Raw genomic sequence first — 23,830 nt, 5'->3', positions numbered from 1 at the left:
ACACAACTCACAGCAAGGAAGCATGAGACAAGAGGGGCGGGAGTGGAAGGGACAAAACAGTGGGGAACAGACACATTAGGTGAACTGTGAAAGGGAGAGGGATGGGGATGGGACGGGGAACATGGCAAAGAGAAGATGGACATTTCAGGGACTTTCAGGAAGGAAAGCAGGAGAAATGAAGGAAGTGGGCTTGGGTGGATTATCGGGGGTAGAAAAGATCGAGGATTTGGATGGGGGAAGATAAGAGGTGGTGGTGAACAGCTGTTTTGAAAGCCTGGAGGGAAGAATGGGAAAGAATAGAGTGAGGAAGTTTATTCCAAAGGCGGGAAAAAAGAGGAATGAAAGAGTGAAGACGAGCAGTGATTCGTGATTTTGGTAGTTTTTACCAGAAGGGGGTTGTTGGCGGACCTTGAGCGCCCTGTGGAAATGTGGTGGGGACAAATCGCAGAGAGAGCAGGGGGGCAAGGCTGGAGAGGAGTCAGTAGAAGACAGAAAGACCACCGACCAACCTGCGGTGATTGAGTGAGAGGCCCAAAGACTCAGCTTCCTTGCGGGAGATGCCGATGATCTTAAATGCCCTGGTTTCGACAGCGTGAAGCCGAGAAAGGTGGGAGGCAGGAACACCAGCCCAGAGGAGAGAGCAGTACTCCATCAGGCTACGGACAAAAGCTTTGTAAGTGGTCAGGAGCTCAAGAGGGCCGAGGAAGGACTTTGCACGACGGAGGATTCCCAGTCGGCGACTGACTTTTGAGGCGAGGTTGGAAATGTGACTTTCCCAGGAAAGGTCATGGCAGATAGTGAGACCTGGAAGCTTGAAAGAAAAGACTTCTTCCAGAGGATTGCTGAGAAAGTGGATGGGGGGGTTTTGTAAACGGTCCTTTCGAAGAGACATAGTGAGAGTGTGAGATTTGTCTGGATTGAAAGACATGTTCCACGTGTTGGACCAGTTTGTGATTTTATCCAGATCTGCAGTGAGCGAAGAAGCTGCTGCTTGCCGGTCTGAGGGATGACAGATGGTACGGCAGAGGGTGGAGTCGTCGGCAAAGAGAAATAGAGGATTTTCCAGAGAGTCCGAGAGATCATTGATGAAAACCAGAAAAAGAACAGGGCCCAGAACGCTACCTTGAGGAACTCCAGCCTGCACAGGAAGAGGGGATGAAAGAACTCCATTTAGGGCCACACGTTGACTGCGACAGGAGAGGAAGTCTGCGAGCCATGAGTGGAGATGGCCTTGAATACCATGGGAAGAGAGTTTGGTGAGTAGGGCAGGGTGCCAGACTGTGTCAAAAGCACGTGATATGTCCAGGGATACGGCTCGGATTTCCTGTCTGGCATTGAGGACCTCCATCCATTGATGGGAGAGCAGAAGCAGCATATCCAGGGTAGAGTGACCTGGTCTGAAACCAAATTGATGATTGGAAATCAAGCCATTGGAGAAGAGGAAGGATTTCATATCTGAGGCGATGATGGATTCCATCACCTTGCTGATGATTGGGAGAAGGCTGATTGGTCTGTAGTTATAGGGATCTGTTTTTGCACCTTTTTATGCAGGGCAGTGATGTTAGCAGATTTCCAAGCAGATGGCAGATGACCTTGGGCAAATGAGAGGGTGAATAGAACAGAGAGAGGGTGAGCAAGAGCAGAAGAGCAGGCTTTGAGGACACGTGGGCTGATGCCGTCTGGACCGGTTGCAGAATCTGACTCGAGGTTTGAAAGCAAGCTTTCCACCTTGTCAGGAGAAAAGGATACAGAGTCCAGGGACAGTTGGGTGCGACTGGGTAAAGTGGGTAGAGATAGAGATGGGTTTAGGACACAAGATTTAGCTGCAAACACCGAGTTTAGACATTCAGCTTTATCACGTGTTGAATCAGCAGTGCGGCCATTTGTGGTAAGGGAGGGGATGGAGGGGGAACATACACCAGAAACAGATTTGATTAAACGCCACCAGGATTTTGAGGAGGGAGAGAGGTTTGAGAGTTCAGACTTGAGATGAGAAAGATGTTGTTTTCTGGCTCTCCTGAGGGTAGATACACACTTGTTCCGAGCTTTGTGGAAAGAACTGAGATTGCCCTCAGTTGGGTTTGCTTTCCATGAGGCAAAGGCAAGTTGTTTCAGGACAACTGCCTCGCCACAAGCTTCAGTAAACCAAGGGCGGGAGGAAGGGTAAGACAACTGAACACGAGAGGGGATAAATCTGTGCATGAGGGGGAGCAAGTTTCTTTGAAAGAATTCCCAGGATGAGTTGATGTTTGAGAAAGTAGTGATAGGAGACCAGTCTGTAAGTTTGATGGCTGCTCGGAGACCCTGCCAGTCGGCTTGAGTGAAATGCCAGACTCGACGGTGGTGAGGAGGTTCTCTGATAACAGCCAGAGAGATGTCCACTTTGACAAGGACGTGGTCAGAAGAACCAATTGGAGCGAAGGAAGAGCAGCAGATATTGTCAGGGAAATTTGTCAAAATCAGATCCAGAAGAGATGGAGTACCATTGGTTGAGATCCGGGTCGGGAAGTTGACCGATTGAGTCAGTCCCAATGAGTCGCAGAAAGCTTTTGCTGAGGTGCCATGGCAGGTGAGAGAGGTACCCACACCTAGCCAACTGGCGTGATGACAATTGAAGTCACCACATAAGAGGAAGAGAGAGTTTGGATGAGAAGATAGAAGATGGTCCATGTTTTCGGATAGTGAGGTGTAGATGGAGTCATCACTGTTCGGTGGACGGTACAGTACACATATAAACATGAGGTGGGAGTGGAGGGGAAGCCGAAGCCAGAGGTATTCCTGGGGGTGTGGGGGAGTGAGAGCAGTGCATGGAGAGTGAGGAATAGAGTCTTTGATGAAGAGAGCAACACCTCCACCAGGACGAGGCTCAGGTCTGTCATACCGTAAGAGGGAGTAGCCAGGGAGAGATACTTGGGATTCAGACACGTCTTGGGAGAGGAAAGTTTCTGTTCGGCAGATAATGTCTGGTTTGTCAGTGGCAACCTGTATGGAAAGATCTGAAAGGTTTGAGCGAAGGCCCCGGATATTTGAGGTCCACACTTTTAATGAAGAGGAAGGGGAGGAGGCTTTGGGTGCAGGAGGTGGAGGGGGAGGGGAGGGTAGGACAAGGGACGAGGGGGGCAGGGAAGGAGGGTTGCTGAAGGAGTGTGGGGTATTGCAGAACAGCGAGGGGAGGGGGCCGAATGAGGAGGAGAAAAGGCTCTGTGGTGCTGGGGGAGAGGGGGGACAAGAGACTGATTGGTCTGTAGTTATATACTACAGACTGTAGTTATATGTAGTTATATTATATTATATATGGTCTGTACCAATCTGTTCCGTCCTATCAGCGAGCGTGGGGCGATTTGGCCCCGCCTCCAGGCGCGTCGGAGTATAATCGCTATATGCAGATTCGCGGATCAATAATGATTCACGCCCACTTTTCCTCTGTCCAATGGGGAGCGTGGCTCCGCCCCTGAGCCGTTCCTGATCCAAAAAACTGCATATGATTTCTCCTGTCGCACTATAAAGCGCCGAGCGTGGAGCGAATCTGAGCAGTTGGGAAGAGTTGAGCAGTTGGGAAGAGTTGGGAAGAGTTGGGCAGTTGGAGGCAGTTGGGAGGAGTTAAAGAGTTGAGAAGAGGAAAGAGTTGGAGAGTTGTGGCGGCGGCGAAATCAGTCGAGAGAGTGTCTGTCGGGGTCCGGAGAGGCTGGAGAAGCCAAGAATCTTTGTGGAGGTCGGCGCTCGTGTCAGAGTCGGGGAGCTGCGGAGAGGGGAGGCCGGCAACGCGACCGAAGTCGCAGTGGAGTCGCTCGTCGCGGGACCCAAGCCAGCCAGATATCCTCATTCCCCGAGCATCAACAAACCCCTCCTGTTTCCCCCCCCCCCCCCGCGCTGAGATAGTGTGAGAAGGGGGCCCCGTTCCCACCCCATTCCAGGCAGTGCCAGCGAGGCCCGCGGAGTCGGGGCGCCGCCGCCATTTTGCGGCTCATCACCAGACGGGTAGGCTCGACGCGGTCTCGTCCCCAGGCCCGTCTGCCCCCTTGTCGATGAGGGTGGCCCCTTTTTCTTTTGCTTTGGAGTATATGTGTTGTCGGCGCCGTCTGTGAAGTAAAACTGTATAAGTGTTGCCGTGTGCTCGGTAGTCGGTAGTAGATCTGCATTGTGTTTCTTTTGTTGCAATTGCTTTTGGTGCATAATTGTTGTGTTTCTTCTTTTGTTACATTTGCTTTTTGTGCATAATTGTTGTGTTTCTCTTTTACATTTGCTTTTGGTGCATAATTGTATGTGTGTGCTTTAAGTTTGCCGCGGAATAAATGTGCTTTATGTTGAACTGTTTTTCCCGTTTCGCTTCGTCTTTTCTTTTATTGAATCTCCATCTTACTTCACGTAAAGGGTTGGTCGTGGGCTAAATACGCCCAATAATTAATCGAACCGTCGAGGTTGACGATAACACCGCTCGGTTATCCCGACAGTACGGAACGGGTCGCTTAAAGTGGCCCGTGTCCGAAGTCGACCTGCGGCGAGGTGCGATCGCCCGGTCTACCCTCCGTGTGGGTACTTAGGTAGGTTGAATTTGGCGAGCAACCCTATCCCACGCGGGGGGCCGATTGGCACGATCGTGGTGAGGCCGAAAGGCCCACCCGTGACAGGTTCCCGGCGTTAGTCCGAGAGGGTCACGACGGGATTGTCCGTCCGGTGGGCGACGTGGCGCGATTCGAGTTACGTGGCCGCTCGCACGCCGGCGGGCGCGAATCCGCAACACTGTTGTCAGGAGTGGGACACAAACCCATCCCCCTCCTCGCGGCACTGGTATCGGAGAGCGGGAAAACGGGCTCTCCTGTCTCCAACTAAATTCACGGGAATCGGTCCAGGGGTGAGAGGAGCGACCCCCGATTCCCTCCAAATTACGAGCGATTCAAATTAACGCTTTACGAGAAATAAGATGACGTCTCAAGGCGAGCGGGAGCCGGGGGTATTAGAAATGGATTTAGAATGTGTAGAATCCATGGTCCAGGATGAAAACCCCATGCAGGAAATGTTGGTTGTGCGAATTCGCCCACGGATCGGACGATGGAAATGTTTGAGGCATTGATGAGGAAAATGGATGCGAATACACAACACATGCACGAAATGAAAACAAAAATGGATACATTCACAAACGAAATAAAACGCATGAACGAAAATATGGAAACAAACGCACTCAAAATGAAGGAAGAAATGAAAGAGCTGCGGGGTGAGACGCAGAACATGGGCCGAAGCCTGCAGGCGGGCATGAAGGCCGTTACCAGGGAGTTTAAAATGGCGACTCCACGTGTGGGAGCGAACGAGCTGGGAGGGAGTGCAACGGCTGTCGGGCCCGCAGTGGAGGCGGGTGACAAAGTAATTCGGGGGACGTGTTGGGCGAGAAGTGTGAAGGTGATGGAGAAAGCAACAGTGGCGGTGACCGAGAGGGAAAAACTATTTGGGGTGACGGAGACGTGCACGAGGGAGATAACAAGGGAAGAGACGGAAATAATAGTTGAGATAAGGGAGATAACAAGGGAAGAGGTGACTGAGTTGGCAGAGACACGGGAGATGGGAACGACAGAGGGAAGACTACACGATGAAGACGGGGTAAGTGACGCACACATACACACGGAGGTAGTGGAGGATAATGGGGGTGAGCTCGCGGACTGGGTGGAGACCCGGTGCGAGCAGCGGGATAGCCTCCTCCAGGAACGAGGGGAGGGAGTATGCCCCCTTGAGGCGAGTCACGACCAGGTGGGTTCGGTCGTGCTTTGCGAGGTTGAGGGGACGGGTGCTGTGGACAGGTGCACGGAGAGCTTGGGGGGTATAGAGGCCCCGGAGACCCTTGTGGGGACACGAATCCCCAGTGTGGTGGTCCCGGTGTGTGTGGTGCAAGGTGTGAGTGCGTCCCCTTGTGTGAGTGCGCCCCCGTGTGTGTGGTGTGGTGGTAAGTGTGCAGAAGGGCGTGCTTCCCAGCACGCCGTGTGTGGATGAGGCACCGCGGGCGAGTGCCCCCGCGTGTGTGAGTGGTGTGGTTTGTGTGAGGGAAATGGCACGAGTGAGTGGAGCCACGTGTGCGAGGGAGGTGGCATGCGTGAGTGAACGGCCGAGTGTGAGAGAGACAGCGTGTGCAAGGTCGCTGTGTGTAAGGGAGATGTCGGTCGGCATGTGTGAACATGCAGCCGCGTCTCCCGGTGTGAGTTTAATGGTGAGGTGTGTTAGCGTCGTAACACGCGGGAGTGCGTGTGTTGAATGGAGACGACGACGGCGACAAAGGAACGAAAGCCGGGTAGCGGCTGTAGCTGTTTCGGGGACCGTGCTGGGTTCATCCAGCAGCGAGCGTGCGGTCCGTGCTGTGCAACGCACGAGGCCCCCACGTGCTCGCTTACGAGAGTGAAGTCCCGGTCCGGAAACGCACGCGGTGGATTTGCCGATCCCGCGGACGGACAAAGTTTAGGCAGGATTATGGATTTGGACCGGACGGGTTCTCCACGCGATCGTGTGTGTTAAGCTCCAACGGGCAAAGCACATGTGTTCGCGTGGGGAACCCCTCGAGACGTGGGGCTTGTGTTTTTTTTATGCGCACGGTGACGTCATGGCTGCACGTGGGGTTGGAATCTGGCAGGAGGGGTATCCCTGCCGGATGGTACCGTCCAGGGAGGGACGAGGTACACGTGCAGCTGCATGACGTCACGGGCAGGTGCAGAGTGCGCAAGCTGTGAGTTGCCGCGCTGGCGCTGCGCATGTGGAAAAAAAAGAAGAAAAGCAAGCCTCACTTTCGGGTGCACAGGATTCCCGGGCAAGGGGTGGAAGACCCCCTTCCCAGGGCACAGGGTGAAACTAGTTAGGGGGAAGGGTTAGCTTAGCCAGACCGACTTCATGGGGCAGGGGTAAGTCCTCATGGAGTCCGTGGAATGGATTCGTTAGAGGGATTGTAGCCAGATTTAGGTTGGGAAATAAAATGATTTTTTGATTTAGAAGACAGTGACAGACAGTGAATGTGTAGCGGGGACGTAGCTTAGCTACGTAGTGTTAAAAGGAACGTGCTATAGTTTAAGGGACGACGTGGGAGCACGAGTTAGTTAGGGGAGGTAGTTAGAAGGATGGCGGAGTTCAGCGGTGTGTGTGTTGAAGAGTTGTAAGGTGAGTACATGATGAGTGAGTGAGGCCAGCGGGTCTGTGTGAGTGGAGCGAATGGGGAATGCATGGTGCGATGAGTGATTGGGGGAAGGAGTGACTCCCGCCCAAGGGACCCCGGGGTCAGTGTAGAGTGAGTTAGGGGGTTAGTCAAATTTACAAAATGGAGGTCGTTTTGTTGTTGGTGGGAGTGTAGGCTCGAAACCCGTTTGGAGGGGTGCAGGAGCCCTGTTGACGGGCTGGGAGCGTGGCTGCGAAAGGTGAGTATCGCTGAGTGGGTACCCCGGGCACCAGGCTAGTCGGCCGTGGTAGGCCAAGGGCCCATGGGGGGCCGGGATAGCGTTGTGGGCACGGGTGCGTCTGCTTGGTGCGGGGGCCCGGGGCGCCATTAGCCGCGTGGGCAGTGTTGTGGGCACGGCTGACCCTCGGAAAGGGGCCCGGGAAGCCAGCCTGCCACGTGTGCGTTTCAGGGGAGGTGCCATGGGGGGCACTCCCCGGTGTTAGGGAGCTGGTAGGCTCGGAGGCAGTGTAGTGCCCGGGGGTGCCATAGCTGGAGATTCGGCAGAGGGTCGTGCCTGCCAAGGGGAGCCGCGCGTCCCAGCCATGAGACCGTGTGAGGGCACGGGAAGAAAATTGGGGGGCGAGGCCCGAAATTGTGAGGACACCAACACAGGCGATGGGAATCTGGGTTGTTAGAACCAATAGTTTAAGCGAGAGGCGCTTGTTGAAAGCCCCGGGGTAGTTTAACAGTTAAATGGTTAGGGTAGATTAGGAAGTGTACCCCTCCGCACCATCCATCCCCTCGCTCTCGTTGTGGGCCGCTGGACCCACTTTGGGTTGGATCGCTGAACTCTGGGGAGGCCATCCTGAGGCTTGAATTGGGCCTCGGCACAGGACGCGAGCTCTCCCTTATTGAACTTCTACCCCTTCCCCTCCCCCCTTCCCCTTCCCCTCCCCCCTTCCCCTTCCCCTCCCCCCTTCCCCTTCCCCTTCCCCTCCCCCTTCCCCTCCCCCTTCCCCTTCCCCTTCCCCCTTCCCCTTCCCCTTCCCCTCCCCCTTCCCCTTCCCCTTCCCCCTCCCCCTTCCCCTTCCCCCTCCCCCTTCCCCTTCCCCTTCCCCTTCCCCTTCCCCTTCCTTCCCCTCCCCTTCCCCTTCCCCCTTCCTTCCCTTCCCTTCCCCTCCCCCTTCCCCTTCCCTTCCCCTCCCCTCCCCCTTCCCCTTCCCCTTCCCCTCCCCTCCCCCTTCCCCTTCCCCTACCCCTACCCCTACCCCTACCCCTTCCCCTACCCCTACCCCTACCCCTACCCCTTTTTCCTTAATCTCGCTTCTTCCTCTCATGATTTTCCCTTATATCTAATTAGTTTTCCCCCAATTTGATTTCCGACCCCGCCTCACCATGTTGTAAATCGTTCGTCCTGAAAGCAAAATGCGACACGAGCTCAAGGGACGTAAATAAACAAGCCGCGTACGTGTTTCACGTGATGACGTCATGAGCAAACGGCGTGTCCGCGCACCTCCAACAAAACCAATCACGTGAGAAGCATCGAAATCCAAAGGTGAGGGTACTTCTCGGAAATAGACTCTTACGTAATATACTTGTAAGATGAAAAATAATTACAAAAAAACCGATGCCATTCAATAGCTTTAATTTAGCACCCGACGTCTCAACGAACGTAACGGCGTCAGACGTACGTCACGTTTTCTCAAGTCGTGTGTGGCGTTTCCACATCACATTCGATTCGGCTTGAACAGTGTCCGTGAGTGCAGGTGATAACATTGTTCATTGTGGGAATAATTACTGTTACTGTTACTGTTATTGTTATTGTTATTGTTATTAGTTATTAGTTATTAGTTAACGGATAATTATAACGACTTCTGCTCCGTTTCCGGACGTGTTGTTTCTGAGGTAAAAATTCGGTTTGACTGTTACATTTCCAAGGATTTCACCTCGTTTACGGTAATATTCGATCTCTCCTGTGTTAAACCGACAACGGACGATGTCGATGTGAAACCGTGTTCTCCTTGTCCGTTCTCGTCGGCGTCTCGTGTTGTAACTTCCCCTTTTAAATTGGAGTTTCCCCATACCACTTGTCCCTTGGTTCTCAGACCGAGGTGCTGTTCAACTGAGGTAATGGGTTTGACTAGTTCTGTGATGCGATACTAAGTTAATGGTTTGTCATTTCTAATGATCTATTTTATCACAAATTCCACAGAGATAATTTGTTAAAGGCCATGAACAGTAATTTTTCACTAGTAAAGTAAATTATCATCGTCGTCATCGTTTGACGGCCGTTTCCACGCTTGTATGTGTGAGCCGTGGATATTTGCGGCATGTTTTTTGTGACCGAATGGCCTTCCTGACGCCGCCTCAGTATCAGCTGTGGGCCAAGAGCCTGGTGTTGGCTCGGTGGTTAGGGTGGCGGCTTGGGATCCTAGGGTCCTGAGTTCAAGTCCCGTCGGCCGCTGAATTAATACACCAGGGGGTTGACTCAGCCCGTCATCCTTCCGAGGTCGGTGAAATGAATACCGGTTCCAGTGTGTGTACTGGTAGAGGGGCACTGCATCAGCGACACAGTCGCGCTTCAAGAAATGATAGCTACCATACGACCACCACTAGCTGTGGGGCTGGTCTTTGTCGGAAGAGACATACCCTACATTTTACAAGGAAGCAGGCGGATTTGCAATCGGAGTTTCCTTCTCCTCGTTAATTTAGGTGGACTGTCTACCAAGGCTAAAGAGCTCCACCTGCTCGAGTTGGGTTGGTGAGTGAAAAAGCATGTCCTCACATCTGAGAGGTATCCACACTGCACCTCGAGGGTACCAACTTGCTCCGAGATCCTCCAGACATTCAGCCAGTGTCCTGAAGAGCACTCTTACCATGGTGTACCACGAACGAGGCAGTCGTCTGGAAGTCCTGGCGAGGGTAGAGGCGATGTACCGGAAGGGAGGACTTGCACACTCGGCCTTCTTTTCGCTTGCAGAGCTATCCGGCAAGCGTAGCTAAAAGCAAGGAATGGGTAAACCACAGCTCACCTTACTACAGCACTAGATGTGTACACATGCCCTGTGGGAAACCACCACACCACACACCACAGTAAAATAACAATATTTTATCTTGATATAACTGTTTCTATCAGTAGTCTTATTATTATGTGAGGTGAAACCAAAATGTATTGTGGTTGTGGAATGGGTCGGTGGCCAGAACGACCGCAAGGTGGGGAAGTTTACGCCGTTTCCCACCGGTCTCCCCGGATTTATAGGCCGTCGCTCCGGATAACTCTGAAGCCGGCGGGTCGATTAATCGACCGTGAAACGCCAATATCTCGACCGCGTGGCATAGAGTTAATTGTCTAGATCCTAATATGCCTAAATAACCACACAGTCTTGGCTACCGGGGATTCACACCCTCGGCACGTCTTTCTCGAACCGGGTCACTCTACCGACTGCGGTAGAGTTCCAACTAGCGACTACCAACTCCGGCTCGGTTGCAGCCGAGCGGAAACTGCCAAAGCCGTGCCGGCTCGGATTAACGGATAATCGGGGATGAAACCCCGTCTGAACTCAGACCCGGACCATGCTGGACCAAATAAAGAAACGTCGGAAACGAGCTGGGAACATTTCTAATAATTTATTTACAATAAAATCAAAAGACAGAAGAGGCGAGACGTATCGCGAATATGCAATGCAGTATTTCCAATGATGAAATAAACACTTAAACAATTCTACTTATAGACTGGCCCACACACAGTCACACACACAAAAAGAAAAGAAACCCCAGAGTTTTTATTGGACCCTCCAGCCGATGAAAGAGACTAGCTTGGGGTCAGAGTTCGGATGGGCACCTGTGGGTCGTCGAAGGTCCCAAGCCGCACGTGTGGGACTCGTGGCTCGTGGCAGCAGCCGTGTGGAGCAATCGGAGCTCCGGGGCGGAGATCAGGGTCACGGACGGGACCCAACAAGGCTCCACGAACAGGCTGGTTCACTCACTCTCCAGCCCAATCACCATCAACCAACTTGTCACGACTCAAGTCCTCCAGATCTGCCAACGCCAACGACAACCGACATACGAGTCTGCTCGGGGATATATATCTCATTCCACACAGGGAGGGGCCTTGGCAAGAATCATCTTGCTGTCCGTCCCTCATTGGCCTACGGCTGCACCCTTCCGGGGCGGAGCCGTGACCCCTGTTCATAGACCCCATATTCTCCACGTGGCTTCGCCCGTGAAGAGTAACAGGGTCAATGCTGAAAAAGCCATACAAGAACTACGAGCCGAGGACTGGAACCGCGACCCCCCCCCCCTCTCGGCAAGTCAAGGTACGAGCAGCCAACGGGTGGTGATGGCGCGTGATGGGCAGGTTGGGTCATGCAGATGAGATGGTTATTGGTTGTTAGATGGCTTGTTGGAGGGTTTGTTGGATGTAAAACCTAACCAAAGACGTCACAACGCACACATTTAATTCTCCCGTCAGGACGGGGTCCTGACTACACACGTACTTACCGGCATAACTAACTTAGGAACCTGAATGTTGAGTGCGCATTGTTTCCAGATTCGTAACAGTATCGAAATGATTTAACGTTTCACTTCTTGAAAAAGATCCCAAACTGGGTTTGGTCACAAGTTTGGACAGGCCTTTCACCCTTTATCAAAATCATACCAATTATACCTCATGATTTTATGTTCATCATTGTTCCTATTTTGTTTATCCAACTACAATTTAAAATTGCCTTCTGCATCGTCTTGTTACTCTTCTTCCCTGTCTTTTTGATGTGCTTTGTCTGTAATACACATCATTTAAAGCTCCTTTCCCACCAATCGTGGATTATTTCTATTATTAACTTTCTTCTTTGCTTCTGGCAGAAATTATTTCTGCTACTTATCTTGGCTCATAAATGTCTGTGCTGTTTGTTTTTCGTTTTTACAACATCAAGGCTCATGGAAGAGCAAGAATGCTGAACATAACGACGGGAACAGTGGAATACCGAGAAAAAGCAACATGAGAGTATCGAGACACGAAAAGTTGCACTTGAAGGACGAATGAGGGAGTAATAGAGGTGGAGGGGCGATGAGGATACAAGGAGCTCAAACAGCAAGAAGGTTGACTGAAAGGGGAAATTGGGGGAAAAATAGCTGTGGAACGAAAAAAAGGTGGGTGTATGGAGGGGACAGGGGAACAATAACCTGAAAAGTAAGTTGGTGGGCTTGGGGATGGTATAAAAGAGAATAGAGAAGCCATCAACATGTTTTAGATGTTGAAGCAACAGGCCCACATATTCAGTGTTCCTATTCTGACATTGTGACATCCCATTAATTAAAATGGCTCAGTTCCTTTCCCATCACTTCCAAATATTATTTCTATAAGTCCAACACCATTACCCTGTTGATGTTTGGCTCTACTCTCACAGAGTGCCTCACCCTGTTTTGATAACTTGTTCTTTTAAAAGTGATTTCCTCAACTTGTTTTGCCACTCTGGTATCAAATGTATTATTTACCTGGTTGGGCTCTTCTACAAACTTGGTTAACATTCTTGCAATAATTCTTGAATTTGCTCTCTCTTTTTATTTCCCCCCTTTAAGTGTGGCCCATTCTATGCTAGGCAAGTTAACCACGTAGAACATTATATGCCACGTAGGACTCGTACTATTCTTTATAAAAAATAATTGATTTGCTCATCCAACATATGGTTACGGTTGTGGAAATTCACAGATCACCATTCAGGTTCCCCGAAGATCAGTTATGTCGATAAGTGTGTGTCCAGATTAGATTCCCCACCAATGTCTAAAGGGAATTATTCATGCACCGGGCTGTGCATCTTTGAGTTGCCATTATTCTGTTCTGTCTTTTATTTCAACCAAAACAGCATCTCAACAACTCTCGCCCGGACCAAAACAAGAGCCAAGCCGAGCTCTGTTGGAATTTTCCCTCAGAACGACGAAAAGAAAGAATGTCCGTGATCGGACCAAAAGAGCCGCCGAACTCCCCTGGAATGTACCCCCGCGCGCCGAGAAGGGAGGGGCGAACGCTCCGGGGCGATAAAAGGGGTGCGTTGGAGCGCCGAGAGGCAGTTGAGTTGAGGAGAGGAGTCTCAGGCAGTTGAGTTGAGGAGAGGAGATGCCAGCAGTTGAGGAGGGAGTTGGCAGCTGGCGGTTGGCGAGTGGGTGAGAGAGTCCCTCTCCTTGGTCTCTCTCCTTGGTCTCCTTGGACGTTGAAGGCTCCGTTGGAGGCGTTGTCGGAGGCGCCATTGGAGTCGAGAGTGGAGTCGGGAGCTGGTGGAGTCCAGTCGAGTGCGGGCGGACACACCGAGGGTCGCCGAACCAGGGCCCAGCGAGTCACCACGAGGGTGGCAGGTAACCTGCACGGTCTCGTGGAGCTCCTTCGGTCTCCACAGCTCCGCGGAACATTAAAGGCCAATGGGCCCTGTTCTCCCTCTCTTTTTCTTTCCTGGGATTTTTGCATGGAAGTCTGTGGCGCCTTGTCCGCGAAGTATAATTGTGGTTAAGTGCATGTACATTAATAAATAGACAACGGCTGTAGGGTCTTTTTGCTCGTGTCTTTGTCCCCACCCCCCCCCCCCATTGCTTCATTGACTGCATATGTGCATTTATAAATAAATGTGATTGTTATCTTGCCAAAACGAAGTTTTTGCAAGATATGTTAGTCAGCTTGTATGTTTTTTTTTTATTATTTTTATTTTTTTTGTCTGTAATCACGTATAAAAAAAATTCTGCAGAGCACAGTTATCATTGGAAATTTTTGTAACTTCGCATATCAGAGCCCTATAGAGGTCCCTTTCAGTGCACTAAATTTTGAAGGTCAAAGGTCAAGGTCACTTTGTCGCAAATCAGGGGAGTCGACGAAACCCTTATTTTTTGAGTAATTTTGATCGGATCGTCTTCAAACTTCATGGGAATATAGTTCATGGTCTGGCGCTCAGCTGATTAATTTTTGGTGGCGATTGGCCTTGACCTTCATGTGTTTTTTTTTTTTATTATCTTGCCAAAACGAAATTTTTGCAAGATATGTTAGTCAGCTTGTATGTTTTTTTTTGTTTTGTTTGTCTGTAATCACATATAAAAAATTCTGCAGAGCACAGTTATCATTGGAAATTTTTGTAACTTCGCATATCAGAGGCCTATAGAGGTCCCTTTCAGCGCATAAAATTTTGAAGGTCAAGGTCAAAGGTCAAGGTCATTTTGTCGCAAATCAGGGGAGTCGGCAAAACCCTTATTTTTTGAGTAATTTTGATCGGATTGTCTTCAAACTTCATGGGAATATAGTTCATGGCCTGGCGCTCAGCTGATTAATTTTTGGTGGCGATTGGCCTTGACCTTCATGGTTAGCGCCTCAGGTCAAACATATTTGACCCCAAGGTCAAATTTTCAAGTTTTAGGAACCATATCGTGTAGTACCTCAAATTGAACACCTCGATGAGTGCTTTCTAGATATGTCAAGCTTGAGACATTATGACGTCATTTGGTGACGCTATGAGGCAAAAGCATATTTTTCATGGTTACTCTGTAGAACGATTCTCATCGGAATCTCTCGTAGGCAGATATTCCTCAAGGAGTCGCTCCTGGGGATAGCAGCTCTGTTCACCTCAGTGTGACCTTAAAGAAGTCACACGTGGTCACCTTTTGGCAAGATACGGGTCACCCGAAGGGTGACATTGGTTTATTTGAATATTCACCTGCTTGTTGATTCCCTTCCTCCATTGAACGGCCATAATTGCGTTCGGAATGTTAGCTGGTTTTTAACACCGATAAAGTAATCTGATCCGACGGGGCTTGGCGATATAAAACCGCTCGGCAAATCGCAAACGGAACGAGCTGCTTAAAAGCGGCTCGTTTTCGTGCAGGCTCCGTTGAGGTGTAAATCCCCGGCATTTCTCTCTGCGCGAATAATTAGGTACATCGACAATTCGGCGATCAACCCCATAGCGCGTGGACAGAAAAGTTGGCTGATCTATGGTGTGGTTAACAACACCCATAGCTGGATTTCGGCGTTGATCCGGAAGCTACGACTGGATTGCCATTGTCGGTGGGTGCGTGCGGCCGCGAATTAGCTAAAAGCGGTCGCCCGCATGCCGGAGTGGTGAGAATCCACAACAATATTATCAATCTCTTCTCTCTACCACGGAGGTAGGTAACAACACCTTTTACAAGATGTTCCAAAAAGATCTGGACAACTTTGGTTGTTAATATATTTAGTACCACAAATGACACAACAATACCCTTTGTTTTATATTGTGCAGAAACACTTACATTTTTTATCTTGCCAAAACAAAGTTTTTGCAAGATATGTTAGTCAGGTTGTATGTTTTTTTTTTTTATTTTATTTTTTTTGTTTGTCTGTAATCACGTATAAAAAATTCTGCAGAGCACAGTTATCATTGGAAATTTTTGTAACTTCGCATATCAGAGGCCTATAGAGGTCCCTTTCAGTCCACAAAATTTTGAAGGTCAAAGGTCAAGGTCACTTTGTCGCAAATCAGGGGAGTCGACGAAACTTATTTTTTGAGTAATTTTGATCGGATCGTCTTCAAACTTCATGGGAATATAGTTCATGGTCTGGTGTTCAGCTGATTAATTTTTGGTGGCGATTGGCCTTGACCTTCATGGTTAGCGCCTGAGGTCAAACATATTTGACCCCAAGGTCAAATTTTCAAGTTTTAGGAACCATATCATGTAGTACCTTCATATGTTTTTTTATTGAATCTCTTCAATATTGAATCTTGAATAATAATTGAATTATTATTATTCAATAACAATATTGAATCTCTTCATATTGAATTGAACACCTCGATGAGTGCTTTCTAGATATGTCAAGCTTGAGACATTATGACGTCATTTGGTGACGTTATGAGGAAAATGCATATTTTTCATGGTTACTCTGTTGAACGATTCTCATCGGAATCTCTCGTAGGCAGATATTCCTCAAGGAGTCGCTCCTGGTGGATAGCAGCTCTGTTCACCTCAGTGTGACCTTAAAGAAGTCACACGTGGTCACCTTTTGGCAAGATACGGGTCACCCTAAGGGTGACATTGGTTTTTATTTCTTTATCTTCAAGTCTGGTGGTTTAATGTAAAATAAAATGGTGACTCCACAGGAGAAAGTTCAGTGCGTGAAATGGTTCATCGAGACTAGCTCCGACACACAAGTTCGGCGTAATTTCCGTACAAGGCATGGAAGGAATCCTCCATCGTCGAAAAACATCACAGAGTGGTAGAAGAAGTTTAAGGAAACTGGAAGTTGTCAGAAACATAAAAGTACCGGTCGATCATGCACAATTCCAGCAAATGTTGAACGAGTACATGAATCATGTCAACAGAGTCCCAGAAAATCAATTTGATGCACATGGAGAGAACTGAGACTACAAACCACCAATGTACACAGAATTTTGCATAAAAGACTGAAGCTTTGTGCGTATAACGTGCTGATTCTGCGGGCTGCGGATTATAACGTGCTGATTCGTGCTGACCAATTGATGGACCCAAATGTAAGGAAATGCTCAGTCGCATAGAGGATGCTGACGATTACCTGAAAAGGTCATGTTCACAGACGAAGCTTGCTTTCATGTATTGGGGAAGGTCAACCAGCACAATGTGAGGATCTGGGGCTCTGAAAACCCCGACATGGTCATTGAACACATACTCGTCAGTCCAAAGATCAATGAGTGGCGTGGCCTTCTTCATGACTACTTGGTGGGTCCGTTTTTCTTTGCAGAGGATACAGTGACCTCAACAATTTACATGAACATGTTGGAAGGATTCGCCTTCCCACAGATTGAAGACCTGCAACCCGATGTCATTTTTCAACAGGACGGCGCTCCCCCTCATTGGGCCTTGGTCGTTCAAGTCATCCTGAATGAAACATTTTCAGGTCGCTGGATTAGCCGAAACGGATCAACCGCCTGGCCCCCCATGATCACCAGATATAACCACTTTATTTTTTTTCTGGGTTTTTGTCAAATATGTTTTCTTCAACACCAAGGTGGCCAACCTACAGGATCTTCATTCTCGGATCACAGCTGCATGCATACTGGTGGACGCAAACATGCTGAGCCGAACATGGTAAGAATTCATGTACCACCTTGATGTCCTGCACACAACAAATGGAGCTCACACTGAAGTGTTAATAGTGTGCACAAAACGTTATGAGTTTCTGTATCATATAAACCAAAGTGTCTCATTGTATCATTTGTGGTTCTAAATATATTAACAACCAAATTGTTTGGGTCTTTTTGGAATACCCTGTACGACACTCGCCTCTTTATCCATACTACAATTGCTAATATGAGTTCCCCAACCCCTTTCCTGTGCCATCATACTTACCCTCACCCACAAGGCTACTTACTCTTCTTTCTACCCAATCTCAATTTCTGTTCCCTCTCTCTTCACAATCGCTCCCTCCTGCAACCCTTGCCCCCAACCAGTTTTCGTGACTTCATTGAATTTTTACTCACACTGTGACTGTAAGTCAAACGCGTTGAGTATTGTGATGATCCCATTTTGCTTGATTGCTTGTTTTGTTTCCTTGTCTTTGTCATCAGAATAACTAGACAATGCTGACAGGTAGAATGGACATATTTGTCATGGAGCTTCATTTTGTGAATGTTTTTGACGAGTTATACTTCACAAGGAAAACGTCCATAATGAAAATTGGTACAGGACTATATTTGTGGAATTGTACAATTTACTTTGTCCTTAGGTGCAAATGGATTCCTCTGAAAAGGAGCTACTGGTATACAATGCACAGGAATCTCCTGTCCTTGCACCACCACCACCTTATGGCATAAGCCCACACATGATGCATGATGGCCTGGCTTCTGCAGAAATTGGCCTTTCTGGAGGTGCAGCTTACCCCCCTCACCCATACAGCTATGCACAAGGAACTGGAGACTCAATACCTGCAGGTAAATACAATCTAATTTGGTTAATGGCTATTTGCACTGTTTCTCTTAAATTGATGTTTTCAAGAAAATTTGTTATCGGGTCATGTCATCGCCAAATTGCTGCCTTTTTGAGAAGGTTTAAGAAAAAACAAAAAATGTGTACAAATATATACAAACACTGAAAGTGTAGTTCTTCAACGGCTTTACTAAATCTCAATTCCTCATGTTAATCGCATAGCAATTTGTATTTTTAAGCAACAACAACAACAACAACAACAACAAAAAACAACTTCTGCACTCATCTACAGTGGCCTGTAAAAGTATTCACAAAGTTTTCATATTTTGAAGCCACCTGAGCTTATTTCATGATGCTTTTCAATTAAATTGTAATAGTCTTCACAAACTACTCCAAAGTGATAGATCTAAAAAAAATGCAGACAAAATGCGAATGTTAGATCAACAGAGAAAATCAGGTGATTCTCAGCTGCATAAGTATTCAACCCCTTTACCGAATTAACTCTAATTCACTTCAGGAGCAAATTATTTGTTTGAAGGCAAACATGAAGACCAAGGAGCTTTCCAAAGAAGTCAGACATAAAGTGGTGGAGAAACACTCACTATTCAGGAGAGGGTTAGAAGAATATTTAAGTATAGTGAAATCCTTCATTAAGTGGAAGATGTATCATACCACCCAGACTCTACCCCGATCAGGTCACACATCCAAACTCAGCAGCCAGGCAAGCAGGAAACTGGTTCGGGATGTCACTGCAAATCCATCAATGACTGAAAGATTTGCAAGTCTCTCTTTCCAAGATGGGCGTCGGTGTTCATTAATCAACAATATTCTGTTCCCTTCACAAAGCTGGCTTCTATGGACAGGTGGCAAGAAAGCCATTACTGAAAAAGACTCATCTAAAAGCTCTTATGGAGTTTTCGAAAAAGCATCTTAATGATACTGTAGGCATGTGGAGAAAAGTTTTGTGGTCAGACGAGGCAAAAATTGAACTTTTTCATCTAAATTCAAAGCATTATGTGTGGTACAAGCCTAACACTGCACATCACCCAATCAGCACCATCCCTATCATCAAGCATGGTGGTGGCAGCATCATGTTATGGGGCTGCTTTTCATCAGCATGGACTGGCAAAGCTTGTCAAGAAGGGACCATGGATGGTGCAAAGTACAGGAGAATCCTTGATGAAAACCTTCGAGTCAGCCATGAATAATCATAAATAAATAATCATAAAATAAATAAATTTACATTTCAGCAGGACTAATCTCAAGCACAAAGCTAAAGCCACACTGAAGTGGCTGAATAAGAAGAAAAGAAATGTTCTTCAGTGGCCCAGTCAAAGTCCTGACTTGAACCCAATTGAGCATTTTTGACTGGACTTGAAGATTGCAGTCCATTGCCGATCCCCAGCAAACTTGGCAGAACTAGAGCAATTTTCACATGAAGAATGGGCAAAGATTTCACCATCTCACTGTGCAAAGCTGGTGGAGATCCACTTTTAAGAATGATAAATGTATGCTGCATCCTTTTTTGAGCACGAACTGATTTTACAACACTCAGTACCAGAGTATTGTTCAGACATCAGATTGATCAATTTTGGTGGAACCCCACGAAGACCAAGAATCCTCCAGAGGGCATCCTGATTCACTGAATCAAACACCTTGCAGAGCTCAAAACAGGCTGCAAGCAGCTCCTGCCAAAACTATCGTCTGCTCTGAGTGCTGGTGCTCAGGCACATGGTGGCGAATCCGATCAAGAATTATCTGAGCAAAGACCTTTCCCGGCACTGAGAGCAGCATCACCCCCCGGGAGATGTTGCAGTCCTGCGATCACCCTTCCCTTTCCAGGAGGAACAACAAGGCCCCTCTTCCAGTCAGTTGGAATTATGACACTGTTGCATGCAGTTCTATGCTCTGCCTGGAACGACACGAGTACTGCATTTTCACCGCAGCCTGTGTTTCCACAAACGAAGATGGATCACTTGATTGAAGGGTTCAGCAGTAGGGATCGTAATACCCCTGACATCCAACTGAACAGCTGGTGGGTCAGCCTGGTAGTCACTCAAACTAATCGGCCAAGCGGGCCTTCACTTCGGACTCCTCTTTCATATGCCCACCACCCTCTGCTCGAACTGAAGTACACCGAGGGATGTGCTTGGAGGAACGCAATGTGCGAATTGCCCTGTAAACAGGATGAGAATCACTTGACCACAGGTGATGCTCTACTCCCTCACGGATTCCTCACACATAGGCCTCCTTGTCCTCCCTCAGCACATGTACAGTTTTACGCTTCAACTCCCTGAACAGCTCGGCTTTGCCACTTGGTCTCTGCCTGGCCCTGCGACTGATCAATGGTATCCAGTGTCCCTTAAGAGACAATATTCTTCTTTGTCTTCTGGTGAGTTCCAAGACATGCATCGGAAACATCAAGAATGGTGGTCTTGAAGGCACCCCACAACTCTTCAGGATTTCCCAAAGCACCCACACCCCCCCAAATCCCCACTCAGCCTGTTCGCAAAGTCCTCAACGACCCTCTCATCTTTGAGCTTGCCAACATCCAGCCTAGGCTGGGATGGTACCATTCTCCCTGATTTCAGCTGCAACTTCAGAGTTGCTAAAAGCCTGTTGTCGGAATTGAGGAACTGAGCACTCCGGTAGATCCTGCAGTTCTAGATCATCCTCCAGCGACCATCGAGCACATAGTCAATCTCCTTTGTCACACCAGTAACATTGGAATACCAAGTCCAGCGTTGAGCCTGTGGGCGCTGAAACCGTGAACCAGCCACCCTCAGTCCACGACTTCTTGCAAAGTCAAGAAACTTGATGCTATTCTGGTTCACAGTTGCAGACCCATGGGGACCAACAAATGTCTCATAACCATCCCTATCAGTTCCAAGTGATGCATTGAAATCCCCCAAGACTAGAAGAGTATCTCGCCTGGGGTACTGATCAACCACAGACTTGAGCATGGTATTGAATGCATCCTTCATGGTGAGATCACTCTCCTTAGTCAGAGCATATACAGAAACCAGGGTAAAGACACCCAAGGAGTGACAAATCCTTGGTTTCATAATACGGTCATTGACCGGTGTTACCTCAATTTTCATTTGAGTCAGCTTATAGGACACAACCACAGCAACTCCTTCGGCATGCTAACAGTCAAAGCGACCAGACCATTAGTAGGTGTAACCACCCACAATGATCTCGCCACTATCCAGTCTCCAAGCCTCAGAGTGTGCTGCAATACCGATGTGCGAATGCTTGAGCTCAGATAATAACAGAGACAGGTGATCATCCTCTCTTAGGGATAAGACAATCTAGGCTCCCACCCGAAGGGACCGCCTCAGCTTAACCCAAGGAGACTGTTATCTGGTGGACGACACCTCGGCACCATCCCAACACACACTGCCGCAATCTGACCCTGGATGTTTACCCCGTGCTTTTCCTCCTATCAGTAAGGAATGGGAATCCTGAAGGCTTTGCCCCCATCCCGTTATTTGCTGAGCTGCCCTGCGAAGGGCAGCAGCACAGGCGGTACTCCCACGGAGTGGGTTTTCAGTTTTCTTTGTGTTTGTTGTGTGTTTGGCGGACTGAAGTGTTTTACGGTGGCTGAAGTGCAATTCCTGCCACCAACCTCCCAAAAAAAAGTAACCCAACTGCAGGAGGATGTCCGCAGATACAGCTGGACACTAGATATGGATGGCTGTTGGCTCACAAGGAGCTCCTCCGCCCTTTAGGTTTTGTTTTTATCCTGCTGGGTGTCCATATCATACACCCTCCTCACCAGGAAACCTGGTGGGGGAGACTGTTTAGTCGCCGCCAACCCGACCATGAAACAGGTTTGTGCAGGTTGACATGGTATCTGTCGCAAGTCACACATCTAATCTGGCCTGACCTGATGAACAATCCTTTGGGAGGGTGGAAGAGGGAGGGGGGAAAAATAACAGAGACAAATCTCAGGGTTAAAATGCTTCTGCCAAGTGTTTGACCAGTTTGTGATTTTTGTCAAGTCTGTTAACATTCGACTAAAACTTCATCTCCTCACAAATTTCTTGACCTATTATGGACCAAATTTGATAAGATGCATCAGGACAGCAAGGTCTCATGGGGTTGTGCTCCCCATATGGATTCACCCCCTATAGAAAGGGGTAAGGTTTTTTTTGTTTGTTTGTTTTTTCACATTTGACTAAAACATCTTCTCACAAACTGCCTGACCGATATTGACCAAATTTGGTACAATTCATCAGGACAGCAAGATCTCATGGGGTTTTGCTCCCTTCCTGGATGTGCCCCCTATAAAGGGGTGAAAGGAGGGGTTTTGCCCCAAATATTGGTATTTCATGCATAAATCTTCTCAGAAATGGCCAAATAGATCCAGACCAAACTTGCCATGAGGTACTGGGGGCATGCCCGAACCGTACGTTGTGCTCCTCATGGCTGTATCACCCCAGAAAGGGGGCTACGGGCCCACTCCCCAAATCCCTCATTCTCACTCAAACATCTTATCCACAACTACATGAGTGATACAGACAAAATTTGGTGCAATGCATCAGGACAGTAAGGTCTCATGTGGTTGTGCTTCCCATCTGGATCTGCCAATTTTAAAGGGGGGTTTTTCCCCAAATATTGGCATTTCATTCAAAATTTTTCTCAGAAACCAACAATCAGATCCTGACCAAACTGGCCATGCAGCATTGTGACCATGCCCTAACCTTAAGTTGTGCTGGTATTGGAGGCCAACTTTGAAATGTGGCTTGTCCAAGAGAGATCATGGTAGAGTGAGACCCAAGAGTTTGATTTACTGAACTTCTTTGAGAGGGTTGTTTCGAAAGTACCACAAACCCTACCATCCTCTAACGGTTCTTTGGGAGGGTGGGAGGGGGGGGGAACCAGACAGAGACAATTCTCAGAGTTAAAGGACATATTCCAAGTGCTTGACCAGCTTGTTGTTTTGTCAAGGTCTGAAGAGGGATGAGGCATGTCATGGCAGAGGGTGGAGTCGTTAGCTTTATTTGTATATATTGTTACGTTTGTGGGGTTAGATGGAGGAATCCCATCGTGAAGATAGGATTGTATCGTATAGCATGGTCCATGGACGAGTAGGAGACGTCTCTGTAATTTAAGTTGGGAAAACTGTGAGCTTAAGATTGTTTCCGTGTCACCACATTGGTGGTGGTGTTGTGTTAACTAGGTTGTGTCTAAGGCTAGCTTCTCCCAGTATGTGATTGCCCCCTTGACCTTTTCCTAACGTTTTTGCATTTACAAGGCCAACCATAAAGAACCACGTTTTTCACAACAACAATAACCGGCAGGCTAAATCTCGCCTCCCAGAAAACATAACCGGCAGGCCACGCCCCGGGAGGTTGAAGATTGGTCAGGGTGATGTCAGAGAGGAGAAGGTTCTCGAGAGAATGAGGACAGTTGGAAGAGAATAATCGCCCCCTCTGGTCTCCTCTCGACACGACCGGAAAGCTGCCCGATTCTCGTTATCTCGGCAGCTTCAGCAGTGGCCTTGTTGTATGATCAAGGAGCAAGGTGGCACCATTTGGTGTGTGTGAAGCACCAGGAACTGAATGGCAGTTTGTGGTCTCCTGGCGTTGAAGACCGTCCGCATGAAGACCGTGACTATGCGGTTCGACAAACATCAGATTTCAAAACGACATCTCTGGACACCAAACTGAGTGCCAACATAAAGGGGGGTGGGGGGGGATTTTCTTTTCTTTTTATCTTTCCCCTTGTCTGTTTTTGTGACTGAGTGGAGATGTTTCAAATTAGGATTTAGTTTACCTCACTTTGCATTACCTC

The 23,830-nt window shown here is 48.4% G+C and overlaps 1 protein-coding gene across 3 annotated transcripts in view; it reads left to right on the top strand.

Moving 5' to 3' along the window:
- The first annotated feature begins 8,741 nt into the window (after positions 1-8,741).
- LOC147023745 (protein lifeguard 1-like) overlaps positions 8,742-23,830 on the top strand; it is a 30,441-nt gene continuing 15,352 nt past the window's right edge. Inside the window, exons 1-2 of one of the 3 annotated variants that reach the window (XM_085890387.1) lie at positions 8,742-8,889; positions 17,832-18,036. In XM_085890387.1, coding sequence (XP_085746513.1) covers positions 17,838-18,036 — 199 coding nt within the window. In that variant the 5' untranslated portion in view covers positions 8,742-8,889; positions 17,832-17,837. Of the gene's footprint in view, positions 8,890-17,140; positions 17,195-17,831; positions 18,037-23,830 lie in introns of those variants that run through there. The other 2 variants (XM_085890388.1, XM_085890386.1) reach the window with 2 other exon arrangements.

Source organism: Eptatretus burgeri, chromosome 7 (assembly GCF_056783735.1).
Source record: "Eptatretus burgeri isolate ZD-2024b chromosome 7, Ebu_testis_v1, whole genome shotgun sequence".
NCBI lineage: Eukaryota > Metazoa > Chordata > Myxini > Myxiniformes > Myxinidae > Eptatretus > Eptatretus burgeri.
Note: the sequence above shows the minus strand (reverse complement) of the source record. Positions and strands in the feature narration are given on the sequence as shown.